This window comes from Rosa chinensis, chromosome 2, assembly GCF_002994745.2.
Source record: "Rosa chinensis cultivar Old Blush chromosome 2, RchiOBHm-V2, whole genome shotgun sequence".
In the NCBI taxonomy this organism is placed as follows: Eukaryota; Viridiplantae; Streptophyta; class Magnoliopsida; order Rosales; family Rosaceae; genus Rosa; species Rosa chinensis.
The window spans coordinates 86,975,901-86,990,802 of record NC_037089.1 but is presented as its reverse complement, the minus strand read 5'-3'; the positions used below and the strand labels follow the sequence as shown (position 1 = coordinate 86,990,802).

At 38.9% G+C, this 14,902-nt stretch overlaps 3 protein-coding genes across 5 annotated transcripts; 1 reads left to right on the top strand and 2 right to left on the bottom strand.

The window, feature by feature from the left end:
- Positions 1–667: 667 nt before the first annotated feature.
- LOC112189842 lies at positions 668–4,572 on the bottom strand. Of its 3 annotated transcripts, none has more exons than XM_024329201.2 (4): positions 4,418–4,570; positions 3,603–3,660; positions 2,819–3,524; positions 668–2,254 (listed from the first exon to the last, which is right to left on the bottom strand). In XM_024329201.2, the coding sequence occupies exons 3-4, from the start codon at positions 3,521–3,523 to the stop codon at positions 920–922; spliced, it is 2,040 nt and encodes a 679-aa protein (XP_024184969.1). In that variant the 5' UTR covers position 3,524; positions 3,603–3,660; positions 4,418–4,570; the 3' UTR covers positions 668–919. The 3 variants fall into 3 exon arrangements, with proteins under 3 accessions (XP_024184969.1, XP_024184970.1, XP_024184971.1); XM_024329202.2 differs by having other exon boundaries at positions 3,603–3,663; positions 4,418–4,564; XM_024329203.2 differs by lacking the exon at positions 3,603–3,660 and having other exon boundaries at positions 4,418–4,572.
- A 4,689-nt stretch (positions 4,573–9,261) lies between these two features.
- On the top strand, positions 9,262–11,611 carry LOC112189841 (prohibitin-3, mitochondrial). Its single transcript, XM_024329200.2, has 2 exons — positions 9,262–10,171; positions 11,327–11,611. Exon 1 carries the CDS (start codon positions 9,330–9,332, stop codon positions 10,167–10,169), a length of 840 nt encoding a protein of 279 aa, XP_024184968.1. The 5' UTR covers positions 9,262–9,329; the 3' UTR covers positions 10,170–10,171; positions 11,327–11,611.
- LOC112189840 (glyceraldehyde-3-phosphate dehydrogenase, cytosolic) lies at positions 11,570–14,149 on the bottom strand. Its single transcript, XM_040514205.1, has 11 exons — positions 14,015–14,149; positions 13,833–13,933; positions 13,465–13,583; positions 13,263–13,362; positions 13,014–13,160; positions 12,880–12,940; positions 12,561–12,679; positions 12,315–12,457; positions 12,089–12,172; positions 11,820–11,909; positions 11,570–11,739 (listed from the first exon to the last, which is right to left on the bottom strand). Exons 1-11 carry the CDS (start codon positions 14,040–14,042, stop codon positions 11,667–11,669), a joined length of 1,065 nt encoding a protein of 354 aa, XP_040370139.1. The 5' UTR covers positions 14,043–14,149; the 3' UTR covers positions 11,570–11,666.
- Positions 14,150–14,902: the final 753 nt, after the last annotated feature.

Sequence of the window (14,902 nt, the reverse complement as noted above, 5' to 3'; positions counted from 1 at the left end):
TTGTGTTAATCTTGTCTGGCTCATCATAGTTTGAACTTTGAATAACTAACCTACGAGATGTACGTTATAGTTTGACCGTTGAACCGAATAAGCTATACGAAAACTATTGACGTTGACGTACAGTTATACCTCAACTTCTTATTGTTCTTACGTCTCCTCCTTTTAACAATACTAGTCTTCCTCCACACATGCTCCGCATGTGCAAGTATTTTTATTTTCAGAAAGAAAAAAAGATAATGGATTAAAACAGTTATTGTAGAGAGAAGTTAGTGGAAAACAAAAGTGGATTAATTATGAGATTTTTTTGTTTATTTTTTTAATAAAAATATAATTTGTAATTGTCCTAATTGCCCTTATGATTTAATTAATTCTTAAAGTTTTTTAATATTTCAGGGTCATTTCTGTCAAATTTTTGGGTTTTGGCTAACAAAGCCTCTTCTTTTAATAATAGTATAGATAATCGATCACTAGATTGTTTTTTATTACCTATATTTTCTCAACCAGTAGTTCTCACTAGAATGTCCAAGTGAGAACCCAGAATAGATTTTATAGAAAATGCCCAATGTTCATTGACCCTTGGCATATATAGTACCTACTATATAGATAAGACGTCTTTGCCAAAAAAAAAAGAAGATAAGAAGGTCATATATTCTCCAAGGAAAAATACTATTCATGGATTCCTCTTCTCTGCTCTTATTCTTTATTCTCCAGGAAAGAGTAAGGAAGTTCACACATGAAAGATAGATCCTAACTACTTTTGGAAAAGTGCATTAACTTGGCCGGTTTTAAGTTTTAACTAACAGGTTAAAACAAGCAAACATACCATAAAATACTAGAGAAAAATAAACAGAAAAAAGTAGTACTAGTAGCACCACTAGCTGAACTAACATGATCATCTTCCTCTATGTTAGTCAATCGTTTAAGCCACTGAAATAACAGGAGGAGGCTTGACGCTTTGGTTCTGATGTTGCCTGCTAACCGGGTGCTTCACAGATAGGCCTGATGCCCCAAAACAGAAGTAATGCCTCCTCAACCTTCTGTTAAGGTTGCCTTGTTTACCCAAATTTGGAGTGTCATCATCATCTACTTGATTGGACCAAGATGGTCCAGTGGCATCAGTGTCAATGCAAACACCTTTCTGTTTATCTAGAGAACTAGGTGAAGAGAGTGATGATGATTTCGAAAATGAGCTAGAGCGCGAACGGCCTGGGACGGTTATGTGTGGGATTGCCTGCATTACACCATGCCTTAAACCCGAAGCAAATTTCTTCTTGGCGGTTGGACTTGATTGGTTACTCCTCACTGCGAGTGTTCTTTTGTTATTGGGAAGTGATGAGGAGGCCTTTGAGAATCTCTGGCGAAGTGGTGTGGGAGCCTCATCTGAAGTAGTGCTGCCAAAATCTACTGATTTCTTGAATCTTTCAGGCTTCTTCTCTTTGATCCGGGGCCACCCTATTGCCCGTTTCAGTCTTTGTGCTGCATGGTTTACAGAACCTGAAGGCTTTTTAGTACTAATTGAGCTCTGGTTCTCATCAGTTGTGTTGCGTGGATTTAGTTCCGGTGAAGATGAATTGCTTCCTATACTAACCTTGTGCTGGTGACCAGCACTAGCAACTGGTACATTTTCAACTCCCGTATACAAAAAGATTTCAGTGTCGGAGATTTTAAACGATGTTCCAGGACTGCCTCCATCGCCTTGCATCTTTAAGTGTGAAGCAATGGCTTTTCTTGCACTGTAATAGTCCTGACAACCAAAGATCCCCCCAGCCGAAATCAACTGCCTAATTAGTATATCCGAGGATGCAGAACGAGGCCATTGCCTGAGGTAATCAAGTGCAGTCATGCCATCTACATCCCGGACATTGACATCAATTGATCGAGACATCATCAGAAGTTGCACCAAGTCAGAGTGAACATTGCCAATGATTGCTGTGTGAAGGGCAGTCCGGCCTTCATTGTTTTTGGCATTGATGACTTCTTCAATGTCAAAGACTCTCCCACAGACCAAGTTCTTCAGGAGATGAATCTGTCTGTCCAATCTACGGAAGGCAGGAGTTTGGAAGCCAGATATAACCTTATGGAGAAATGTTTCTCCAGAGTTGTTTTTTGTAGAAATCATTGATGAAGGAGACGCAGATAGAAGAGCTTCCACTGCAGCTAATTGTCCCCTAGAAGCTGCAACATGCAATGCTGTGTTTCCCTGGTCATCTTTGGAGTTTAGGATATCATATGCGGCTATAAGGTACTTCACTACCTGCATCGATAACAAGGATCTATAATCAAATATACAGACCAAATGATTACAAAGTTTCAGTCAGGACTTAAATTAAGTGTTGATTTTCACCATGGGAAAGGACAACATGTGCCTTATACAGAACAGCTACAAATAGAAGATGAAGATGTAACTATTATAACCAGTGCTCTTAATAGTGAATTCATAATAAGAATCAATAAAATTTTCGAACAATCATGAATCAGTCATCTAGCATCTATGGCAGCAAATATGCCTTAAAAGTTAAAACTATTGATCATGATTCATGACATCTTGGGTAGTAACACAACTAAAGCCATACAGAGTCATGCCATTCACCTTCTTCTCGATCTCTTCTTGCTACTATATCCAACCACACAACAAATTAACCATAACCTCAAATTGGCAGAAACTGTTACCATTCTGAGTCATCCCCAACCCCAACAATTACTATGAAAATCGATTTAGATATCTTCGAAATTTATGCTTGAAACAGTGAAAGAAGAATGCCCAAAAGAAAGGTCAAAGCTTTTCAAAATGCATATTAATGGAAGCTAGAATTCTCACCTCTACCCGTCCTTTTCCAGCTGCCGCATGTAGAATAGTGGATCCCTGAACATCCCTATAAGCCAAAACATCATTGCAATCTGAAAGAAGCTCCTTCAAAATCAACAAGTTTCCTCCTCTGACAGCAGCATGAACCGCCCTGTTAACCATCTCCCTCTTATAAACACAAGGAATCTCCCCAATGTGTTCCTCCAACTCCCCACCTCTGCCTGAAAATCGAGGCGAAACTGCAAAGTCAAACAGCAGCCTGAAAACCTCAGCATTCTTGCTCCTAGCAGCAGCATACAGTATATCAGTAACGCCAAACTCTCCTTCCCCGAAAACAAGAAGAGGGTTTCTCTCAAGCAGCTCTTGGACAAAACCAAGCTGTCCAGCTGAGGCAGCTGTGTAAATGAGCCATCCACCATAACCAGCTCGAATGAGGGAGTTCTTTCCCTGTTTAGACTCACATTCATGGAAAAGCTTTCGAGCAACATGTGCACGACACTTGGCTACACCATGGAACTGCTCTTCATCATCCCAAACAGTCTCAAGGCGGCGAATTCTACGTAGAGATGTGAGCTTGATGAGGTGGTTGCTGTCGATGCGGATGAGCTCTCGGACCAAGTCATACTGTCCATTGGCGGCTGCATAGTCAATCGGAGAAGCATACCACCATTGGTCTCCGGTGCTTTCCCACCGGAGAGGAAAATATGTAGGAGGCATTCTGTAAAAGGTGTATAGGAAAATATAATGCAATGCTAGTAGGAACAACCAAATTGAGTGAGAGTTGAGGAAAGCTCACACAATGAGAGGAGAAGAGGACCCTGGTTTTGTATTAATTTAAGGAGTTGAACTACTACCTGCTGTTCAAATAGTTCACTTAGAAATATGAAAATGGAAATGAAGAATAAATAAACCGAAGCACATGCAGCAAAGGGAATTAAGAATTGCCTCAAGTGTTGAGGCCAAGGCTAGAGAGGATGGGATTGTTAATAATATCAAGTAGTTGAGATAAGAAGGGAAACAACCATCATTGCTTACACAAATGGAAGCCAGGAAAAGAAACAGGCCCTTTGAGATATGTTACAATAAATTAAAATAGGGTCAATATCAAATATTTTCAGAAGATATCAAAGGCGGATGATAGACATTTGGTTGTGACAGATAAGGGACTGGCGGATAGCACATAAACTATAAATGACTTAGAATGCTATGGCTCGATTTTGTGTTTTGGGATCTGCTATGACTTTTAATCCTAGTCGTAAAAGTATATGAGCTGAAATGAATTCGTAACACTTTTTAGGTGTGTAGAGTTAAAGATAGACTCATAACCATTAGATTTATGATACACCGCTAAAATTGATCTTAGCAATTCCTAACGCAGAAAATTGGAACAGAGAATCCAATCCAAGTTCACCGATACAAAGAAAGAAAGGTTTGACGAACAAAAACTGAAAATTTTAATTTAAAATGAAATTTCAAGATGAAAGGAGATTCCTTTTGTACTGTGAAAGTTACAGATGCAGAAATGATGATGGTCTTAAAGAATTAGATAGATTAGACTAAAGTTTATTGGTTGGAATATTGATAATGATCATAGAGGAGAGGAAGAATTACCGTGCTCAAAGATGTCGGAATGATCAAAAAGATTGAGGCAGAACTGAAGGAAGGCAGAGCTTTTCAGAAATGGAGGTGGAGCTTTTCAGAGAGAAAGAGTTTATGATATGAGAAAATTCTTAGTGACTCTTAAATATATCATTACTTTAAGTTTTGATTTTCAGACTTGTACTTATTATGGTTTTGCTTTATTCTTTGGTCGTTAGCTACTCTAATTAGACAGTAAGGGGATAAAGTGACACTCTAACTGCATCATAATCCACTTTGTTGTCCCAGTCAAGGACTCAACCAAAGATAATACTGATGTTTAGCCTTTGACTCCAGAATCTGGTTTATATACTCTAGGAAATTTTTATTCGAATTAAGAACTCAGAAACCAATTAACTTAGATTTACAGGAACTTAATGTTAGGAGGTGATAGGTGGCTTACTCAAACCAACTTCTATGTGCTGACCTTAATGGTTCATCTATTATTAACTGCAAAAATTAATATTGGGTCGGTGCAAATTAACCCACAGCTTTGACATAATGTTCCAAAATTTAGACTTAATAAACCCAACCATGGCACATAAATAGGTATTATTCCCTTATCATTCAGACCATAAAGAAAACCCTTCAAGAGGTTTTAATCACCTGCTTTTCTTATTTTTCTGTTCTCCTGCGGAATAAAACTAGCAGCAGATCAATTCTAAAGCAAGAGATATGGTATAGCCTAGCTAGTTGGATTTGTTAACTCATTCCAAGAGAAACTGAACTATAAGGTTGGGAATGTGTAGTCTTATTGGGACATACAGCTAGCTCTCCTAAAAGCAAAAGATGCCATGTGAAAATGAGAGAGAGAGGCCTGCACCAGCCTTTCTAACTTTTTTAGAAGAACAAGATTCAAAAGCTATGAATTGGGAATAGTGGGTTACTACCCAATACGTACTGACTTTAAAAAGCCTATAGCAATAATAATGCATGCTGCATGTGACATGTCAAATTTCCATGAGTCTCTTTCTTTGCTTTAATGGAATTCATTGAAGCCCAAGTGCCTAACCCTTCACATGGAAAAATCCAGAAAGAAAAAGCATGTAGATTCATCCTAGTATATACTAGCATAAGAGTGATAGATGATATATAGTCCTTTATATTTCTACAACAAGAGAAGTTCTACATATATGTGATAGGATTAGGACCTTGATGAATGAGGACAATAGATCGATGACCAAGTTGATGTGATAATGATGGAGGGAAAAGGGAAAAGCATGTAGCTTTCTGTGAATCACTAGTGGTGAGATAGGAATAGGAATGGAAATAGGATCGAATAGAATCCGACCCACCATTAATTTGTTAAACTTGAGTTGGGTAGTACCTAATGGGGGACATCAGTAGGACAGTAGGATGGTGCCTTCCACCACCTATGAATATGATGTTCAATAACCAATCTCCAAAAGTTTTGGGCCCAACTGAATGATACATTAATCAAATTCTATAATGCATAGCTGGGATTAACATGTTCTTGGTATATATAAGAAGCATCGTCTTATATCTACACATCACTTGCACATTTCAGATAGAAACCAGACAATTTTTTATCAGGGTATGAAGACTAGTTATGCATACAGATTGATGTTCATAGGGGAACTCAAGTCAAGCAAGAGTCTTGATCGATCGCATGGTCAATGGGTGGTTATTAACGCTTCGATTAAGATCTAAAGTGTGCTAGTGACTTTATTCTTGGGTATTGGAGTGTATGTTGTTAGGTACTAGTGAAAATTATTTGCTTAGAGATGAAATGTAGCAAAACGAATTATGAATGCTTCTTGAGATTTGTATGTACTACTCAAAGGCTCAGCTGCTCCAAGTCGAAGTCCAAGGCACACCCTTTCCCTTTCATAAATCATATCTTCTTTCTATATCTAGAACTGCTGTGTGAAAGTTGATCACAGAAGCATTGGAATAGTGAAAGAAAACTTTTGGTCAAACCCTTTCACTAACAAAGTAAAAGGTAGACTCCATTATAAGCTAAACAGGAATGAGGTAAATGAGAAATTGAGTGGTGAATTTTAGTGCGTAATTTTAAGGCTCCACAAATGAGCTAAGGTCATTCTTGCTTTTATTTAATACACCATCACATATTCACATAATCTCCTCACATGCAAAAGACACAATCATTCAAAGGAATCCCAGAAGATTTAGAAGCATGACAGAGTAGTAAAACCGGTACCTCTTTTCTGCTTATTAGCACATGACACACCAATCAGGGCATTTGTACTAAACTTCCAACGCTTCTGATCTTTAGGGTTTTGGCACCAAGCTCAATAATAGACTCAGACTTGGCTTCTTTGCCAGTGTTTGATGCTTAATCCCTTCATTAACCGTAAGAGGCGTTGGACTTGGGCACAACTCACTTGTCACAGACTTTACTGTGCCTGGTTCGTAAGCTTCGAATGCGGCCTAAGCCCACCCATGAGCCCACTAATGCTAGAAAATGTCATCACTCAAAGCATGACATAAGCGTAACTGCAAGTCTGCAAGGCCTAATGATAGGTTCCCGCTACTCGATCCTTCCTTTAAAAAAGAAATCTTTCTAAGGTTTTCCCAGCATAAATCTGCCTCTAGGGTTTCGAACAGTGACGACAGCGACGATGGAAAAGAGCGATCGCGGCGTCGATCCATATTCTTTGGGGTGGCATGAAGATTTTATCTGCTATTGTACCTTCCTCTTCTTTCTCTTGTTTCGTTTTGTGTCTTTGGAATTCATCAGCAAAGAAATTATGTGCTATCCTCTTTCGTTTGGGATCTTGTTATTTCTTTTCCTAACTAGAAATTTATGCCTTTTGATCCATGCTGATGAACATAGATATCAGACCAGATGGAAAATAATACAAGTATAGTTGGTAAAAAGGAACGACAGTATGTGACAAAGAACTGCATTGGCAAATGGCAATTAACATCCCCTATCGGACCTATCTTTAGCACCCTGATGGTCGCTGTAACTTTTGTAACTTTAGAAGCAGGGCCCTGTGCCAAAAACAGAAAGAAGATAACCATTGATTGACGTAAAGCTGCTGGGGTTGTTATTGATCGACGTGTTCATAAGGGAACTAAATCGATCAGGAGACGATGATTGAAGGTACATTGTTATCAACGTACAGTTAGATTAAGAACAACTATTATATATTGAGAGCTAGTGAATTTGTTCTTAGGTACCGGAGAGTTCGGTGTTGGGTACTAGTGTGTACCACTCAAAGCCACAGGTTGCAGACTCAGGTGCTCCAAGTCCAAGGCATACCCTTTCCCTTTCATAAAGCATATAGAACGAAGATATCTAGATTGCTGCTGTATGGATCGAAATAGCCTTGGAATTGTGAAAGAACACTTCTGGTTTAACACAATATATATGTAGATCGAGATGACTAACAGAGTAAAAGGACTCATTGTGAGTTAAACAGGAATTGGGTAAATAAATTTTAGTGTGTGAATTTTTCGGCACCACAAAGATGTAGGAGCACGCTAACCCGATTCATATATAATTCGAAAGTTTTTCTGGCTCTTTGCTAATTGGGGGCTAAAACTCCGTAAATGAAATCACTTCTGCTTTTCATGACTTTCCGATCCATCTCATAATTTCCCCAATTAACTGCAAAAGAAGCAATCATTCAAAGGAATCCCAGAAGATTTAGAGGCATGACAGTCGACAAAGTGGTAAAACTGGCACCTCTTTTCTGTTTATTAGCACATGGCACAGCCAATCAGGGCATTTGTAATCTTCCCAACCCTTATGATCTTTAGGGTTTTGGCATCAAGCTCTGTAGTAGAGTCAGACTTGACTTCTTTGCCTAGTGTTTTATGCTTTCAAATTTCAATTGGTGTATCAATGGCTAGCTCCATCTCCTCCTCTTAATCATCTCGCTTAATCCCTTCTTTGTGATCAGATGGAGTTGATTGCCTTAAACATATGTCCTGCTCCAACGCTTATATCAATTTGCCAATGATCAAAAACAGAAAAAAAGGATCAGAGAATTTCTAGCCTGATTAAGCATATAAGGATTGTTTGACCAATGCTCAATTGTACTTGCTCTTACCGTATAGAAGAGCCTTTTTTTTTTTTTTTGGTTTGACCCTAAAATACTTTCCTTGCGGGTAACCAATTCAGTACAATCTTATCACTACTCTCTAAAATTCTTTTCGAAATTATAAGCCCTTAACCACCGAGAGAACTAGAAAACCTCAATAAAAAGGGCGAAAAAAGTTATAGAATTCTATGAGAGATTTAATTGTACTTTTTTATTTATTTAAAATGTCCCATTCTGCCACCACCAAGGTCCTTCATTCTCCTATTTTGGCTTGTGATGAATATTTATTTTATCCTGCTAGCTTGATTAAAAAAAAAAAAAAATCCCTCATTCCCCTTCACTCCTCTAAGTTTTTTTTTTTTTTTTTTTGTTATAGGTATTGTGCTTGCTGCATAACTTGTCCACAATTTACAATAAAATCGGGTTGTTAGATTATTTGAGAGCTTGAGATCGAACTCATAATAGAATCATTTTAGGTGATTGCAGGAACATGGAGGTACAAAAGTGTGACATGTGTTTTTATCATAGTAAGTGACGGCTATTCCGCTTACAAATTAAATTGTAACGTTTCGATAATTAAATATGAAAAAAGAGATAACCCTATAGTTGAAAGGTAAAAAGTAAATTTTATCTAGACAATTTTCTTTCTAAAACAATAGGAGAAATTTCGTAAGACGCAAACTACGGCCCAAGTCACAATAAGGAGTTATCCAAAGCCCAGCCCACCTCTGAGAAACTGCCCTCTTGCCCAAGTAGTCCGAAGGGTTTTATTGTTTGAAACACCATAAACCCTACCTCCTCCCCACTCCAGAAAAACCCATCTCACATTCTCACCTTCTCTTCATCACACCATGGGAAGCAACCAAGCCGCCGTGTCCTTCCTCACTAACCTCGCACGCGCCGCCTTCGGCCTCGGCGCCGGCGCTACCATCGTCAACTCGGCCCTGTACACCGTCGACGGCGGCCAGCGCGCCGTCCTCTTCGACCGTTTCCGCGGCGTCATCGACGAGACCGTCGGCGAAGGCACCCACTTCCTGGTCCCGTGGCTGCAGAAGCCCTACATCTTCGACATCAGGACCCGCCCCCACACCTTCTCCTCCATCTCCGGCACCAAGGATCTTCAGATGGTCAACCTCACTCTGAGGGTTCTCTCCCGCCCGGAGGTCAGTCGCCTCCCTCAGATCTTCAAAACCCTGGGGCTCGAGTACGACGAGAAGGTCCTCCCGTCGATCGGGAACGAGGTTCTCAAGGCGGTGGTGGCGCAGTTCAACGCCGATCAGCTCCTGACGGAGCGGCCGCACGTGTCGGCGCTGGTGCGGGAGAGCTTGATCCGCAGGGCTAAGGATTTCAACATTGAGCTGGACGACGTGGCCATCACGCACTTGTCGTACGGGGCGGAGTTCTCACGCGCCGTCGAGCAGAAGCAGGTGGCGCAGCAGGAGGCGGAGCGGTCCAAGTTTGTTGTGGCGAAGGCGGAGCAGGAGAGGAGGGCTGCTATTATCAGGGCTCAGGGTGAGAGTGAATCTGCTAAGCTGATTTCGGAGGCGACTGCCGCTGCCGGAAGTGACTTGATTGAACTCCGAAGGATTGAAGCTAGTAGAGAGATTGCCGCCACGCTCGCCAAGTCGCCCAATGTCAACTACCTGCCTAAGGGGAACCAGGTCCTCTTCGGCCTCGGTGGTGGTCGTTGAAGGTAATCCATTTCGCTCCAATCTTGTTGTTTCGCGGATTATGTTATGCTTTGCTTTGCTCTAAATTTACTTGTTTTTGGTGTGAATTGAAACTTGAATTCTATGCATATGTGTTGGAATGTTTGAGTAGACTCTGTATCTGGTTTTAGTTGCGAATTGATAACTGAATGGTAATGAGAACTATAATCACGTCTGCTTTCTAGCTTAGTTTGAACAGCATTATGATTAGTTATGATATAATGAGCATTGAAGTAGACTAAACCTATAAACATGTCTGCTTTCTAGCTTAGTTTGAACAGCATTATGATTAGTTATGATATAATAAGCATTGAAGTAGACTAAACCTATAATCATGTCTGCTTTCTAGCTTAGTTTGAACAGCATTATGATTAGTTATGATATAATAAGCATTGAAGTAGACTAAACCTATCCTGATGAGAATTGATTGACCGGAATAGGGTGTGATCAAATTTCTAGTTTAGTTTAGACAACTTTCTGCTTATGATATAATAAAGCATTAATGTAACCATGTATATGTGGTGGTTAAACAAAGTGGAGCCTCGAGTGAAGAGCAGAGAGCCATGCGCTTGCTACTTCTCATAGTGCTCCGCAAATTGATTACCTTGCTGTTACAGAAGGATGGTATTCCATGTTTTTTGTTAATATTAAGGGATATGATACACCATGAAGTTAAGTTTATGAGATCAACCTGCTCAGGTCTATAGTTTTCGTGAACTTCTAATTCAGTAGTAGATTTTCAAAACTTTGTTGGACATCAATTGGGATGTACATTTAGAATTGGTTCCTTTTCTAGAGTCCCTTGATCCCTTCGCAGATGTACTGTACAGTGTATGCAGTCAAGTTAGTTTGGTTGCTCATATTTTCTGGCTCCTCTCTTTTCTCAGTGTTAGATATTGCTTGATAAATCCAGAAATTCACCACTACAATTCTTGCTTTATTAGGAAGTTGGAGAAATTAATATGATGTCTGACTTGTGTGTTTAAGCTTTGCTTCATACTGTATTTTCTGTTTATGTTATGCATTGACACTATCTAATAAGAAATTGGTGGATATAATTGTTCTTTATCCTTGCTGAACTCGGTGGACTTGATTTAGTTCATTTTGGAATTTAATATGTATTGTTTAAAATTTTGCAGGGTCTCAAGAAGCAGCACAAGCATGATCGGATCATAAATAGCCTGAAGAAGGGGATATTTCAAGAAGCTTTCTGTTTTTGCTTGGAAATAGTCAGAACCTTCATAATGTTAAAAAGACTAATGGTTTTAGGAAAGCGTCTGGATATGGTTTAAATGGCTAAACTTACTGCTTGTTTGTTGATACTTTGGTTAGAAATATTGGAGCTCTTTTGTTTGTTGACACAATAAATCTCAACCCCATGTCAAACCTAAAATTGCATAAGCATTGGTGCTATTTTTACTTTCTGTCAAAGAAATGGTAGATAACATCCTCAGTTCAGAAAATTTCGGTGAACAATTGTCAAGAATTTGCCTCTGAACTTTCATCTTGGCTAACAGAGGCCATGTGACAGATCAAGTCGATAACTCGTGAGCTGCAAAGTGTATTACATTAGTATCCCACAATGATGTTAAAGAAACCCAGATTGCATAATGAAGATATTGAGATAATTACCTATAAGCCCATTCGTTATCATACCAAGAGACAAGCTTGACAAAGTTGTCATTCAAAGCAATTCCAGCCTTGGCATCGAAAATGCTCGACCTGCAACATAACATATGGTGCACTCATTGAGAAATAGCTCCTGCATTTGCTATGAAAAAGGTCGAAAAGAAAGGCACACAACCATAAACTACTGAAAATCCAATCTACAGTGGCAGCGCATTACATTATATATTTCCGAATATTTGTGTACCATATACATGTTCCATGAATATCCTCACCTATTGTCACCTAAAAAGTCGGTGGAAACCACATCATCATCAGTGTATCCAAGGATTCCTTTCAGGCTACCCTCAGATTCTGTCCTGCAATTTGCAACAGAACTAAAATTTAGATGAGCAGATCATCAAAGATGAGTAGGTTATATCATCAAACAGAATAATCTGGCCTATAGATGCAACCAAGTAACCCAAGAAATCATAGTGAACCTTCCTTCCTAATCCTTACTTGATAGCATTTTTGATCTCATCATAAGTAGCCTGCTTCTCAAGTCTCACAGTGAGGTCAACCACAGAAACATCAACAGTGGGAATGCAGAAGGCCATTCCTGTCAGCTTCCCTTCCAGTGCCGGCAGCACTTTACCAACACCCTGCAAAAATCAAATCAGCTCTAATTCTCAACATTTCTAAAAATTTGATGAACTATTTCAAAAATAAAAATTGATGAAACAAAATTAGACAAGTAGCACGTACAGAAAGGGCTAGCTTGACATCATTCCTAGCAGTATTGGAGCTAGGAATGATGTTGCGCCCAGCAGCTCTACCGACTCTCCAGTCTTTCTGACATGGTGCATCGACGGCTTTTTGAAAAGCTGCATTGCATCAAAAAAATAAGTCAACCAACAATCCCATTACAGGGCTAGCTTACTTTTTGCTGAAATGAGTACATATACATTAATCTATGCAAGCCTCAGATTTCACAATGTGGGATTCTACAGTCTCCAACAAGAACAATAAAAGGCTTAAGGCTAAGCTCGCAACTGATATGAATACATTTTACATACATACTGACCAGTAATAGAGTGGACCGTAGTCATTAGACCCTCCACAATTCCGAATTTCTCATGGATAACCTGTCAATATATGTAATCATAATTAGTTAACCAGTTAATTAATCAAGTAACTAATATGAAATCAAGTTGATACCTTTGCCAATGGAGCAAGACAGTTGATAGCACAGCTTGCATTAGAAACAACTTTAAGATCTGGAGTGTACTCCTTCTCATTTACACCTACAACGAACATAGGAGCATCGCTACTTGGAGCTGTAATTACAACCTTCCTTGCACCATACTGTATGTATACATAAACAAAGTATTTAAGTATTTAACTATACATGTATGTTATTATATAGTAAACACGAGATCATAACCATTGATTAATATCAAAGTTCACCTGCATATGGAGAGCAGCTCTGGCATGATCCGTCATATTTCCAGAGGCCTCAACCACAAATTCAGCATCGACCTCTTGCCATGGGATGTACGCGGGATCCCTAGTTAATCAAACGTACAGGAAACTTGGTATTTCGGTACTCTAGCGAACAAAGTAAACATAGTATCGAATTAGGTTCTAATTGGTAATTAAGGCGGTATACCTGCTATCAAAAATTCTAACTGGGTGGTCACCAAAGAGAATGGTCTTCTCGTCCTTAAGCGAAAGTTCATGTTGGTGCTTCCACCTACCGTGAACACTATCGTACTTAAACATGTAGATCTGCATGGTGTATAGATACGTACACAATCCTCATATAACCGAAAAGCCGATGAGAAATCAAATCTCATGCACAAAGACATGCATACATTTACATAACGCTACCTGAGTAGTTAAACCGCCTAACTTCATAATACACTAAGCTTACTCATCTAACAATGTTACTTTGTCTAAGGATACAAAACTTAGGCCCGCCTACAAACATATCATATTTCTGCAAAAACTCAAGCAAATCCAAAATTGTGTGCATACCATATACTTGGCATCGATGTTTGGATCATTTATACCAACTATTTCGATATCATCTCTTTGTAGAGCAACCCTTGTCACCAAGCGGCCGATTCTTCCAAATCCTTCACCACATAACATCAGATCAAGACAATTGATGTAATGCAAATAGCTCAACCACAATGAAGAAATATAACATTCAATACCATTTATGGCAATCTTGATCTTGGCCATGAGGAATGCTGCTATATATGTAAAAGGCAAAAAGAGTGAAATTGAAAAATGCTTTGTGATTACGAAAGAGGAAGAATGAAAGACTGTGAGTTGTATTTATGTATAAGTAAAGACCACCATGGACGACACCTTAGGCAAACGAAATGGGCTGTGCACTATCACTTACCGTATACTCTATTGAGGTGGCATGGACGCCGTTCCCTTCGAACAAAGATGAATTGGTAAACAGTGACTATGAAGGAGAAATTATATTTTGCATTTTCAACATTCGCCGAATTAGTCTAAGATATCCAAATTAATGCTAATTAATAGGTCACGGTGTCTCTAATTTAATTTCAAAAGAAATTCTTACCCGTTTTTTAGCATCTTCCAATACCTTAATGAAATAATCCAAACTTGAGCAAATTGTCATTACATATTATCTGTAGTGAATTGCATGGATAACAAAGACATGTCACATGTACTTCTTAAATTCTAGCAACCAAAGTCTTTAAACTAGTCATATCACACAACATACATTTTTTTTTTTTTGAGAATGAACATACATTTTTCTTTTACCTGCCAAGAAAAAACGAGTTTGGTATGAAACTATAGTCATGGACATATAGTGAGAAGGAATTGAACAGGGTTCACTTGGATATTTATGACTATTCATCACTAGCTTGTAAACAAAAATAGTTTGTATTTTCAAGATTCGCCGAATTAGTCTAAGATATCCAGATTAATGCTCTTTTAAAGGTGACATGATATTCTAAGGTCTTCCTTAGCAACGATATATATGAATTGATTAACTCCCAAAATGCATGTCTCAACTGTCTTATGAATTGATAGATAGAAACCTTTGGCGTTGAGATTTTTCC